The following is a 12,353-nucleotide window of genomic DNA, read 5'->3' on the forward strand; positions in this document are numbered from 1 at the left end:
GTTGTATATATTTTCAAATTTTGATGACTTGTATCTTGTAACCTTGACCTTTGTATACCCTCTTCTTTTCAAAGTCAAAGGTCCTTGACCTTGGCTATCTTCTGATACTTTCATTTGTGAGGTCTGTCTACTTCCGGTATAACAATCTTCCGAAGAATTAAATTTTCTCAACTTGAGACAATTCTCTAGGCACGTGACCTAATTAACCTAGACAGTTGATTTTTTCAGAGTCTTTTGCAATTTGCTACAGTAGCAAAGTCCCACTCTGTGCCACGTGTGGCTCTAGTTATGTTTGTAACCAGTTTTCATTGTTTTTTTTGTATATTGATAATCCTTGTGTCCTAAGCTAGTCGTACTTTTTAAATTTTAATTTGGAATAAATAAATATCAATTCTGTAACCATTGTTTGCTGCCTTCTAGCTTCACGTCTTTCAGCTATGCGATGGTGGTCTTCTACCTCTGGTAACTTTTCCTCTTGAAGAGCATCTTCCCCTAGAACCACTGACTATGACTTGATCTTCCCTGTACAGCTTGTGAATTATCTGTTCCTATGGTAGAAGCAGAAGGAACACCAAAACCTCCACGGCTAGGGGGGCTTTCACTCTAAAAGTACAATATTTTAGCTTACTGACCAGAACAGAATTTTTTATTTAGCATTGGCCTTAAAATTTTGCGCTGGAGGTTTAGAAAATACTTAAAATCAGTGTTATGATTTTGCAGAATGAACAAAATATCTCTAGTTAAAAATCAAAAATGCCAAAGAGGTTCCATGGAAATGTTGACGTATATTGCCGTCGCCCTTGTCCGTCCGTTCACATTTCTTGTAGGTGTCGTGTATTTATTTTTCTTATGTATGTAATCAAAATGTGTACGCAGTCCACTTGGGTGTATGAATTTGTTCAGTATTAAAAATAGTTCGGTCTATGGCTGCCACGCTTTTTATTTCATTGTTGTTCAGGGTTACTGACATTAATTTAGCCCAAACGCAACATATTGGCGATGAGGATGCTTCCATCAAGTGGATAAACAACTAGTTCAAGTAATGTAGACACTTTTCATTGATGTCACTGTCGAGTTTTGATGAAATAACCTGTTTGAATTGTGTACCGGTTTGCTGACGAAGAAATCCAAGAGCTGTATTTGATTTGATTTTAAAAATGATCGTTACTGGTCGCACAGATGAAGAACACCGAAGAAATTTGAATGCTGTATTAGAAAGATTAGAATCATATGGTTTAAGAGTGAATAAAGCCAAATTTGAATTTTTCAAGGAGAAGGCTCAATTTTGCGGTCATGAAATTGATTGCAACGGTTTACATAAGACACAGTCCAAGATAGAAGCAAATGTTACGGAATTGAGATCTTTCTTGGGTATTGTTAACTACTATTCCCGATTCCTTCCAAATTTATCAACCGTATTACATCCGTTACATAAACTTTTGGAAAAGAGTAGTAAATGGCAGTGGACACTTAGCTGTGAGAAATCGTTTAATGATATCAAAGAACTGATAACATCCAATAAGATATTAACCCATTATGATCCAGAGTTACCTCTCCGCTTAGCTATTGATGCATCTCCCTTTGGACTAGGAGCAGTATTGTCTCGTGATGAAAGATGGTACTGAAAGACCCAAAGCGTATGCATCACATACACTGTCTGCTGCAGAAAAAAATTATTCCCAGATCGATAAGGAAGCGCTTGGTATTGTGTGGGAAGTGAAGTGATTCAATCTATATTTGTATGGAAGACATTTTTGCCTTCTTACGGATCATCAACCACTAGTATCTATTTTTCATCCTCATAAAGGAATACCTACAACTTCTGCAGCTAGATTACAGAGACAAGCAGTGTTTTTGTCTGGTCACGATTACGAAATTGAGTACAAAAACACCAAGAAATATGGTAAAGCAGACAGTCTTTCAAGGTTAACGTCAACAACACATTCGCCAAGAGAGAAAGTGGATGCTGTTGAGATTTTCCATATTTCACAATTTGATAGATTACCAGTTAAAGTTGGCCAGATTCAACGGGAAACCAGTAGAGATCTAATCTTGGCTGCTGTTTACAATAGTGTGATGTCTGGTTGGACAAACGAAACTAGAAATCCTGAAATAGAAGCATACTTCACAAGACGGAATGAATCAACAGTTCATCAGGGATGCCTCTTGTGGGGTATACGAGTTGTAATACCTCCATCATTTCGTTACCAGTTACTTGATGAGCTCCATGTTGGTCATATTGGTGTTGTCAAGATGAAGGCGGTTGCACGAAGTCACATTTGGTGGCCTGGAATAGATAAAAGCATAGAGAATTTGTCTAAAAGTTGTTTGGGTTGTCAAGAAACATTCTCCACCAGCCGCACTAATACATCCATGGGAGTGGTCAACTTAACCCTGGGAAAGGATACATATATACTTTGCTGGTCCATTTCTAAGCTCCATGTTTTGATCATAGTGGATGCACACTGCCAGAAGTAATCCAGATGAAATCAACCACATCTGAAAGAACAATTGAAGTTTTACGAACTGTATTTGCTAGGAATGGTATTCCGTATCAGATAGTGAGTGATAACGGACCACAGTTCATGTCTGAAGAATTTAAGAAATTTGTGAAGGAAATGGTATTAAACACACAACTTCAGCACCATATCATCCAAGTACAAATGGATTAGCTGAACGCTTCGTTCAATCATTTAAGATGACGATGAAATCAAGTGCTAAGGACAGTGGTTTTACACAAAAAAAAGTTAACTAATTTCTTGTTATCCTACCGCAAATCCCCCTCAAGCAACTACCAATGAAACACCTGCTATGCTATTCATGGGTAGAAATCTACATTCCAGATTAGATCTAGTAAAACCAAATTTCCTTCATCGAGTAATTGATCAGCAGAATGATATGAGAGAGAAACGCCATTTCAGAGTTCCGGCATACTCTCCATGTGATCTTGTATCTGTCAGGGATTATCGTCATGGAAACCAATCTTGGACATCCGGAACAATTACTAGTCAAACAGGACCTGTTTCATATCACGTCAATGTAAATGGTGGAAACTGGCGTCGACATGCAGATCAACTGCGGCCTAATGAGATTCGTCACGAACATGAACCATCCATCGAGAATCAAAGTGATGTCAGTAATAAGTCATTTTCGCCAGAACAATCTAGCCAGCATACAGAATCTGAGTATCCAATTGCACCTAATAAAATTAACTCTCCAACTAAACCAGATGAGACCTTGTTCATTGAATTTGATGATAATTTGATGAACTGTTTCAGGTTTTTGCCTTGACATATAAATGATTTTAAGATTATTTTTAAACTCATTATTAAGCCATTAAAAATGTTGTTATCATTTCTGACAGCTGGTATGAGTGTTCGTAATCACCCAAGGATGAACTCTATTGAAAATTAGAAGAATCGAAAAATATTTAGTATGAGTTATTGCCCTTGTTCTTGAAAACGCGTTCAATTTTTAGCTCGTAAACACTCTAGAAGGCACCATTCTAGACGGATTTGACGAAACTTGGTGTGAATGTTTGTAATCACCCAAGGATGGACCCTATTGAAAATCAGAAGAATTGAAAAATATTTAGTATGAGTTATTGCCCTTGTTCTTGAAAACGCTTTCAAATTTAGCTCTTAAACACTAAAAGGCATGATTCTTGCTGGATTTTGAAAAAACTTGGTTTTATTATTCAGTCCCGAGCTGAAGATTGAATATTTGCCTTCTAGAGTTTTCACGAGCTAAAAATTTAATACGTTTTCAAGAACAAGGGCAATAACTCATACTCAATATTATTCAGTATCGCACTAAGGAGTTCAAAAGAAGTGTATGACTGAAGGTTGAATATTTCATACTGGTGATTGTTACTGTACTGCTAAATATTTTTATTAAAAAATAAAAGCTGCCAGTGGGCATATATTACCTTGCCTGGCAAGCTATCTTTGATAATCCAGATCAAATCACATGAAAACAAAAGATCGCTGAACTAAACTCTGCTGATTAATCACCGCCTATGACATCGCTTCAAGATCAAGGTAATTGCCTTTAGATCAAATGGCAGGGGTACTCGTATCATTCATTACACCGTATAGAACATTAATATGCATTTTAACCATTCTTTGTTTCGTGTGTTATCAAAATTCTCAAGCTATCAATTCTCGTCCTGCGAAGCGTGCCCGTATTGCGACCTTTGCAGAAATATTGAGCTATGAAATTTGGTTTAATCGAACAACAATAAACGAAATTTTAAAACTTAAAGAAATTTTTTTTAAAAAGTATGCCGACAATATTAATTCCAATAAAAAGCGTATGTACGGTAGCTCAAAATATGAACAATTGAATAATAGTAACAAATACAACTGAATTGTCTTCAATTATTGTCTTATTATTAGAAAGGTACCATGTGTAGAATCTGAGTCACTGAGCTATAAATAGTGATATGTTAAAATATGTTGAAACTCCGACACTCTCGCTAATCCGATATTGTTTGTCTCGGTGTATGTCAGATTACGCAGAGTATACTGTATATAGAAAAAGTGAGTAAAATTCCTAGTTTGAAATATTTTTAAAGGAATTATGCGAATTTTGTACATTTCTAGTACTTCTGAAGACTATTTACATATGTTCAAGGCTAAAATCAACCCCCAAAATGGCACACCTGTCCCTTTAATGAATATTAATGGAAGATTAAAATATCTTCAGTCTGTAGTAAATATGAATACCAGTCAGCATGTCGACTAAACAAATTATTCTGATTATTTTTTTATACGCCCAGACATAAATATGGGTGTATATTGTAGTTGCCACTGTTGGTCCGTCCGACGGTTCGTCCAACCGTTCACATTTACCTTGTGCTCACTCTACAGGCTACAATTCTCCATGGATTCTTTTGATCTTTTGTATGTGTGTCAATGTCATTATGAAAATGTGCACTATTGAATTTGGTGATGATCTGATGATTTTCTTTAGAGATATCGCATAAAACTCTGATATCGCGTTTTTTTCATTTTTTTGGCTTGTGCCCACTCTACAGGCTATGATATAAAGTTTGTTTTACAGTTCACATTTAGCTCTTTATCAAGCTGCTGGTGGTCGTATTCGCTTGCGAGACTTGCCGCAAGCCTATGTTTGTCAATTGAATAATTGAGAGGTTTATTGTGATGCGGTATTTATTATTTTTTACAAATTGAGAATATTGAGGTGAGTATAATTTATATAATTGATTTATTTATCGGATACCTGAAAGTTTTAATTTCTTGTTCAAAACTTGTAGTATTAAAAGCAACGGAGTTGAAAGCTAGAAGTTTTAAAAGGTTCGAAATCTATGGGATAAGGTCTCGTTTCCACGTTCGGAGCTGTTCACAGTTCAAGTTTTACATTGTTACCAAAATGAAATATAATAATAAAAGGATGGTTATCACAACTTATCTGCGTATGTTCACCTTTTGAAGACAGGATAGAAAAATACGATTCAATACTGTTTTTATAACATTTTGAATATCTAAAATCATAAAAAAGAGAGGAGCAGTGCTGTGCCAATTGGCAGCTTTGATTTTGATTGAAAATAGTTGGCAGTACAGTAAAAATCACCAGTATGAAATATTCAACCTTCAGTCATACACTTCTTTTGAGCTCTTTGGGTGATACTGAAGAATATTGAGTATGAGTTATTGCCCTTGTTCTTGAAAACGTGTTCAATTTTTAGCTCTAAACATACTAAATATTTTTCGATTCTTCTGATTTTCAATAGGATTCATCCTTGGGTAATTACGAACACTCACACCAAGTATTTTAAAAATCCTACAAGATATGTGCCTTCTAGAGTGTTTACGAGCTTAAAATTGAACACGTTTTTAAGAACAAGGGCAATAACTTATACTAAATATTTTTCGATTCTTCTGATTTTCAATAGGGTTCATCCTTGGGTGATTACAAACGCTCACACCAAGTTTTGCCAAAATCTGTTAAGAATTGTGTCGTGTAGATTGTTTACGAGGAATTGTGGATGGATTCTGTCGGTCCATCATGGTTGACTGCAACCTACGTCCCCCATTTCACGTTGGCGTATAAAAAAGGGCTTTGGCGCCCCCGTGAAGACTCAGACGCCCCTTGATTTTCTGTCGTATATCAAAGAAATAATTAAAACACTAGCTGAATAAAGTCGTTCAATACAATCAGTTACTATGTTTTTGCGCTCTTCACCACCGAGACCATTAATCAAAAAATATCCGACCGGCAATTTCCAGGAAGATTTCAGATCAACCACCATAAACACTTCCTTTGCAAATGGAAGGGAATCGTCATTGAGTTCTGTACCCATGTCAACATGTGTATTGTAACTTCGTCCATCATTAGGGAACATGTAATTTTTTCCTCACCGTGTAATTCACTGCGCTTCCTGAGGGCTTTGAAGGCAGTATCGTTAAAGCCAGGAGCATCGTCCACATGCTTGTACCATTTACTGGTCGTCCTGGGATGGGGCAGACAAGTATCAAAACCTTTCCTGACGTAATTGTATGCTCGAAGCGAGTAAAAGTGCAGGGTTAATGCAAAACTTCTCAACTCTGCAGAGTATTTTGTTGGTAAGGGGTGGTTTTCAATTTTAGCCTTTTGTCTTTTTAATAAATCTGAGATTCCACCAGCACAGACCTCTACCAGATCAATACTACTACAGTACTACTGACAATGGCATCCTTTCCCATGTCGGCTATAACATTCTTAAGTTAGGCATTTTGTTTCAGAAGACGTCTTCTAGCCTGCAGAAGTGTTTTTATTTTCTTTCGAGAGGAAATAAGTTTGTTCTGACTTTCTTCTAATTTATGTTTCAGTGAAATTTTCTCCTGATGACTGTTGGTGTTGAAAGGACTGCAGCATGTGAACTAGATGTAGTGTGGAAAATTGGTCGTTGAGTTGAGGGGCAGTGGGGCGTGATATTCTCCTTTAAATAATCTGGAAATGCAGCAAAAACAGACGCAATAGCAGATGGCTAAGTCGAACATTGCACCGTGATGTTCTATCAAAGTCTTCTTCTTTAAAATTTTCAGTACAAAGATGTGCTGACTTGGAAGGGGTGAAATTCTGTCGTCGGATTGCTCGTATCCATTGACTTCTCAAGCTCACATCCTTGGGAAACCTGCAAATGAAAATCAATTCGTAAGGCTAAGCATACATGTGTAATCTACCGATGTTGTCGGGTTTCTACCGCTTTTGCATGTTGTCCACCACTCTATTGACGGGAAACCTGATTCTACCGATTTTTGCTTTTTTTCCTGATCAAATTTTCACGGACCTACTGTTTTCAATGATCAAATTCTCTACCATAAATCAACAAAATATCTATCATTTCTTGTATCTTGATTGACGGTGACATGAGTAGTATAAGGCTCTCCATTATGGTCGCTCTTTTCCCCAATTCCATTTCATTCCATGGGAAAAGAGCAACCATATTAAAGAGCCCCCAAAAAAACCTAAAAACCCTACATTTCATAAATTCTTACACTAAAAAAAGACCTAAACACCCTACATTTTATAAATTCTTTCACCTATATACCCTTAAATTCTTACACCTATACACCCTACATTTCATTCATCAAATACACCTTCAATCAATTCCTACATTCCATCAAAAAAGCATATTAAAAATACCCCTATAAAAAATAACATCCGGTTTTTAATAATGTAGAAGGGAGGTAACTCTTGTTTTGGAAAAAAACAGACCACAATTTTCTACTCAAATTTTAAACCTTAAAAATGGCAAATAAAGTACTAGATCCAATCTTTAAATTATACGATCCGATTACTTCAGTATAATAATGTTGTTGAGAATAATAGGTGGGGTAATTACGTAAATTGGAAATTATATCCTTTCCTAAGGTTTCCATAGAGTTACCATATAAAATTCATCTACAAAAAGAAATCAACGATGGTAAAATATTCTTTGGAGAGAATGCTTCAGATGCAAAATTAGAAATAACGAATCTCCAACTTTTTATACCCGTAATAACACCGTCAATTGAAGTAGAAACGAGAATATTCAACTCATTAACTAAAGATATTGAAAAAGCTTTTCTTCATCGTAATACGGTAGGTAGCATGACTTTAACTGGAGAATCCACCACATGGCCAATCACTAACACTATTAAACCAGTAAGATATTTAATGGTTGGTTTCAAGAACTTACCAGATTCTCAAACGAATAACAATAATGTCTTCAGAGTGGCAATGAACCAAACTCAAGATCCTTTAATCCATAAAGTTCAAGTAAGATTAAACAATGATAATTATCCTAACCAACCTTTAACAATTAATCCATCCACAAAGGATTATAATGAATTGTATAGAAACTATAAAAATATGTGTGAATTATTCGGAAATCCACCTCAGTTTGAATATGTAGATTTTGCACTTAATCATCCAATCTTCTGTTTTGATCTATCGGCTCACCAAGAAGATCTTTTCAAAACAGGAGTGAACATAAATATTCATATTAACAAAACACAAGGAGATGTGACCGGTTATTGTTTATTATTGGAAGAAGCAAAACATTTAATTAAAATAGCAGATAGAAGAATGATAAGAATTGAGTAAAAAATACACCTTTAAAAATGAAACCAGAAATTTTAGTTATAAAAATAATAGACGCTGTTGAAACAGCTTCCCCAACTGTAATAACTTTCAGTGGTAAAAAAATAAACATAACTAAATAACGTATTGATAAATACAAATATTGTAAAGTCAGAGATGATTTAGAGTTAGAAAGAATTGACTCGAACGAAAAGGAAGGTGGATTTTTACCTCTCCTACCTTTAATATTTGCTGGTATTACCGCTGCTGGTGTAGCAACTGGTGGGATATCTGCCGCAGTAAGTTCTGCCAGAAAAAATAAAATTGCTGCAATAAAAGCTGCCAACGAAAAGAAAGCAGCTGATGTTAAAGCCGCTGAAGAACGCAGACATAATTTAATAATGGAAAAGGAAGCACGAGGTTCAGGAGTGGGAGATATGATAGGCACAATAAAAGAATTTGGAAAAAGACACAGGAGAAGTCAAAGTCAAAGATAATGGTAATGGAATATTTAAAAAAAATATACACACTGGATAAGGATTATTTCTTTCAAAGTATAAAGGAGAAGGAGTGATTTTTGGAACAAAAATATAGAATAAAAATGGGAAAGAAATTCAAACATTCAGAAATATTTCCTAGTAACCTAATGCTCATGTGTATATGCCGTAGTTCCGGTTCTGGGAAAACTCATCTCACTTTTAACATGTTGTCAACACCAAACCTTTCAGATTTCGATTCACTATATATCTACTCAACAACACCAGAGCAATCGTATTATCAATTCCTCAAAGCTTTAGAATATCTACCAAAGAAAGATGTTCAATACATATTTCAATATTACAAAGAAAACGAAGAAGAAGTGGAAATAAAAGATATCATAGAAAACTTCGTTATATCAAAGAATCCAACGGATATAAAAGTTTTTCTTACAAATGTTAATGATCTAGACTTGTCTAATATTGATAGCAATCGAAAGAACTTAATATTACTTGGCGACTGCGTAGCGCAAAGAAATCAAGCTGTTCAACAAGAATTCTTCACGAAAGGAAGACATCACAACTGTCACTGCATATACCAATCCCAATCTTTTTATGGGATGGATTCTATGCTCATTAGAAAAAATGCAAATTGTTTTTTATTTTTTGAATTAAACGACAAAGATTTATCTCAAATCATTCAATCGATAAATCACGGAATGGACAGAGATACATTTAAAAAGGTTTGTAAATCTCAATGGAAAAACCCAGATGATCATGGATATGTATTTGTTAATACTAGAAAACCTGCGGGTGAAAGAGTTATGACAGACATTTGTTAAATTTTATTTTTTTAAAAATGGATAATTGAAATAATTTTTTAAAAAGAAATAGAGAATATATCAAAGCTAAGAATAAAATAAAGACCCAAGTTGAAAAAAACAAATTACAACAACTTGGATTAACAGAAAATCTACAAACTCTATTTCAACCAATATTAAAATCTCAAGAGGATATTAAAAACAAATTAGCTTTAGAATATAAACCTCCTATAGAACCCACACCTCGTATAGAACCTCATCACCCCAAACCGATTGAATATGAAGGTTTTATTATAATTAGGACATTAAATGATATAAAACATTATTTTTCAAACCCTAAAGCAGATTTACCAAAGAGCATTTCACCAATCGTTGATGATGAGGGGTTATTGTTTAATGGTTTAAGAATAAGATTTAGTCCAAATTCACCACAATTCAAAATCGATACAAAAGACTTTATATTAACATTAACAAAAGGGTTAATAGATTTAATGAGTGGTAAGGATGTTGGCATTGCTGATCGCAAGGATTTAGTAGCATACTCAAAATTTCTAAATGCAATAAGAAAGTCGGGACCCGAAACAAATAGATCAAAAGAAGTTAAACTATATATAAGAGTAATTGAACATGATGATGAATACGAAGTTGACGAAATAGATGATTATGCTGAAGACAACAATCCAATCATACAAGAAATAGACGAATTCGAAGATATGGCATTTGGACAAGGTATAACGTTTTCAACCGACAACAACGAGGAACTACTTAATAGATTACGAATAATATTAACGGCAATGAAGGAAGGACATCGATCACACAGACAATTTAATGAAGTAAATTGTATATTAAAAAGACTCCTAGAGAAAGGTATCATAGACAAAAATGATTATAAAAGCATGATTAAAAATGTCAAATAAAGAACAACTATTCGTCATCACCCCAAATAAATCAGACATTAAATTGTCTCTAGATTATGAGTACGAACTCGATCGCAATCAAGAATATGAATTGGGATTAAAGTATTTCTCTGTTTACAATTCCATTAGAAATATCAACGAAAAAAATAACCAAATAAAAATATCAACAGATAACGGAGTTACGTTCAAAACCATACGTTTACTACCAGGAAGCTACGAATACATAGCCATTAACGAATACCTATTTGAATATGGAGGAAGTGTCAATGGTAAAAACAATATTGAATTCGAAGGTAATTTAAATCTGAACAAAATAAAATTGATATTGAGAAATAATAGTCAAGTTGATTTCAACGTAGAAAATTCATTGAATACGTTACTAGGATTTGATAAACAAATATACACGCAATCCACTTTAGAACCACACAAAGCTAATATCGAGAATGATATCAATGTGATAAATATACATTGCAATTTGATAAACGGTGGATTTTTCAATAAATACAAACGTCAGATTATTTACAGTCTTCCAACATTCACTGTACCGATAGGATATAAAATTATAGAGAAACCATTTCAAACAACATATTTACCACTTAATTCCTTTATGATTAAAGATATAAACTAGTGTCCAAAAGAAACGATACCAACTTATTTGGTGAATTGAATTGTCTAATATGAAAACATGCCAATTCGTATTGCACATCCCAAACACAGCATAGTCGATAAAAATACCGGGAACACGTGATCACTTCTTGAAAAAACGTAAATTTCATGAAAGTGACATTTCTCTCTCTAGCATGTTCTGCACGTGCATAAAAACTGTATAAAACGACTGATCAGACACGTTGATATCACAGCAACATAAAAAACACAAGATATGCCACGTTTGACAGCCATCGAGAGAGAGAGAGCCATTGGAATGGTCAAACAAGGAGCGACACACGTCGACGTCGCCAGAAGGTTGGGCTGCGCACGCATCACTATAAGCAGGTTGATGCAGTGGTTACGTCAGACAGGTCAGACGTCAGACAGGCCAAGGAGTGGAAGACCACAAGTAACCACGCCCCGTGAAGATCGTTACATTCGGGTATTACACCTGAGGAACCGCACCGTAACAGCGACGTCCACGGCGGCTACAGCACTGGGACACAGGATCAGTCGACAGACCGTCTACAGGAGACTACGGCAGTATGGTATCCGGCCACGTCATCCCTACCGCGGACCGCTCCTGACGCCTCGACACCGGAACAACAGACTGATCTGGGCCAGGCGAGTTGGACGTTGGCAACGGCGGGACTGGGCACGTGTTATGTTCTCTGATGAGAGCAGATTCCTCATCTTCAAAAACGATGGACGGTAGCTTGTATACCGACGATTTGGTGAACGTTTGGCGCCTAATTGTATCCAACAGGTCCGGCCGTTTGGAGGTGGAGGGTTAATGGTTTGGGGTGGCATATGTGGTGACGTCAAAACGAGGCTTGTCGTAATTCGTGGAAACCTGAATGCACAGCGTTATATTGATGACATCCTACGGCCTGTTGTGGTGCCCTTTATTCAGCAACAGCCTC

The 12,353-nt window shown here is 35.6% G+C and overlaps 3 protein-coding genes across 3 annotated transcripts; all 3 read left to right on the forward strand.

Annotated features, from left to right (window-relative positions):
* Positions 1–8,097: 8,097 nt before the first annotated feature.
* Positions 8,098–9,065, forward strand: LOTGIDRAFT_174550 (hypothetical protein; the record flags this gene model as incomplete). The annotated part of the gene is made up of 2 exons (XM_009053887.1): positions 8,098–8,588; positions 8,744–9,065. The coding sequence occupies 2 exons, from the start codon at positions 8,098–8,100 to the stop codon at positions 9,063–9,065; spliced, it is 813 nt and encodes a 270-aa protein (XP_009052135.1).
* A 104-nt stretch (positions 9,066–9,169) lies between these two features.
* On the forward strand, positions 9,170–9,886 carry LOTGIDRAFT_174551 (hypothetical protein; the record flags this gene model as incomplete). The annotated part of the gene is made up of 1 exon (XM_009053888.1): positions 9,170–9,886. The coding sequence occupies one exon, from the start codon at positions 9,170–9,172 to the stop codon at positions 9,884–9,886; it is 717 nt and encodes a 238-aa protein (XP_009052136.1).
* A 692-nt stretch (positions 9,887–10,578) lies between these two features.
* On the forward strand, positions 10,579–11,410 carry LOTGIDRAFT_174552 (hypothetical protein; the record flags this gene model as incomplete). The annotated part of the gene is made up of 2 exons (XM_009053889.1): positions 10,579–10,732; positions 10,836–11,410. 2 exons carry the CDS (start codon positions 10,579–10,581, stop codon positions 11,408–11,410), a joined length of 729 nt encoding a protein of 242 aa, XP_009052137.1.
* Positions 11,411–12,353: the final 943 nt, after the last annotated feature.

The sequence above is a fragment of the Lottia gigantea genome (assembly GCF_000327385.1).
Source record: "Lottia gigantea unplaced genomic scaffold LOTGIsca_202, whole genome shotgun sequence".
Classification (NCBI taxonomy): Eukaryota; Metazoa; Mollusca; class Gastropoda; family Lottiidae; genus Lottia; species Lottia gigantea.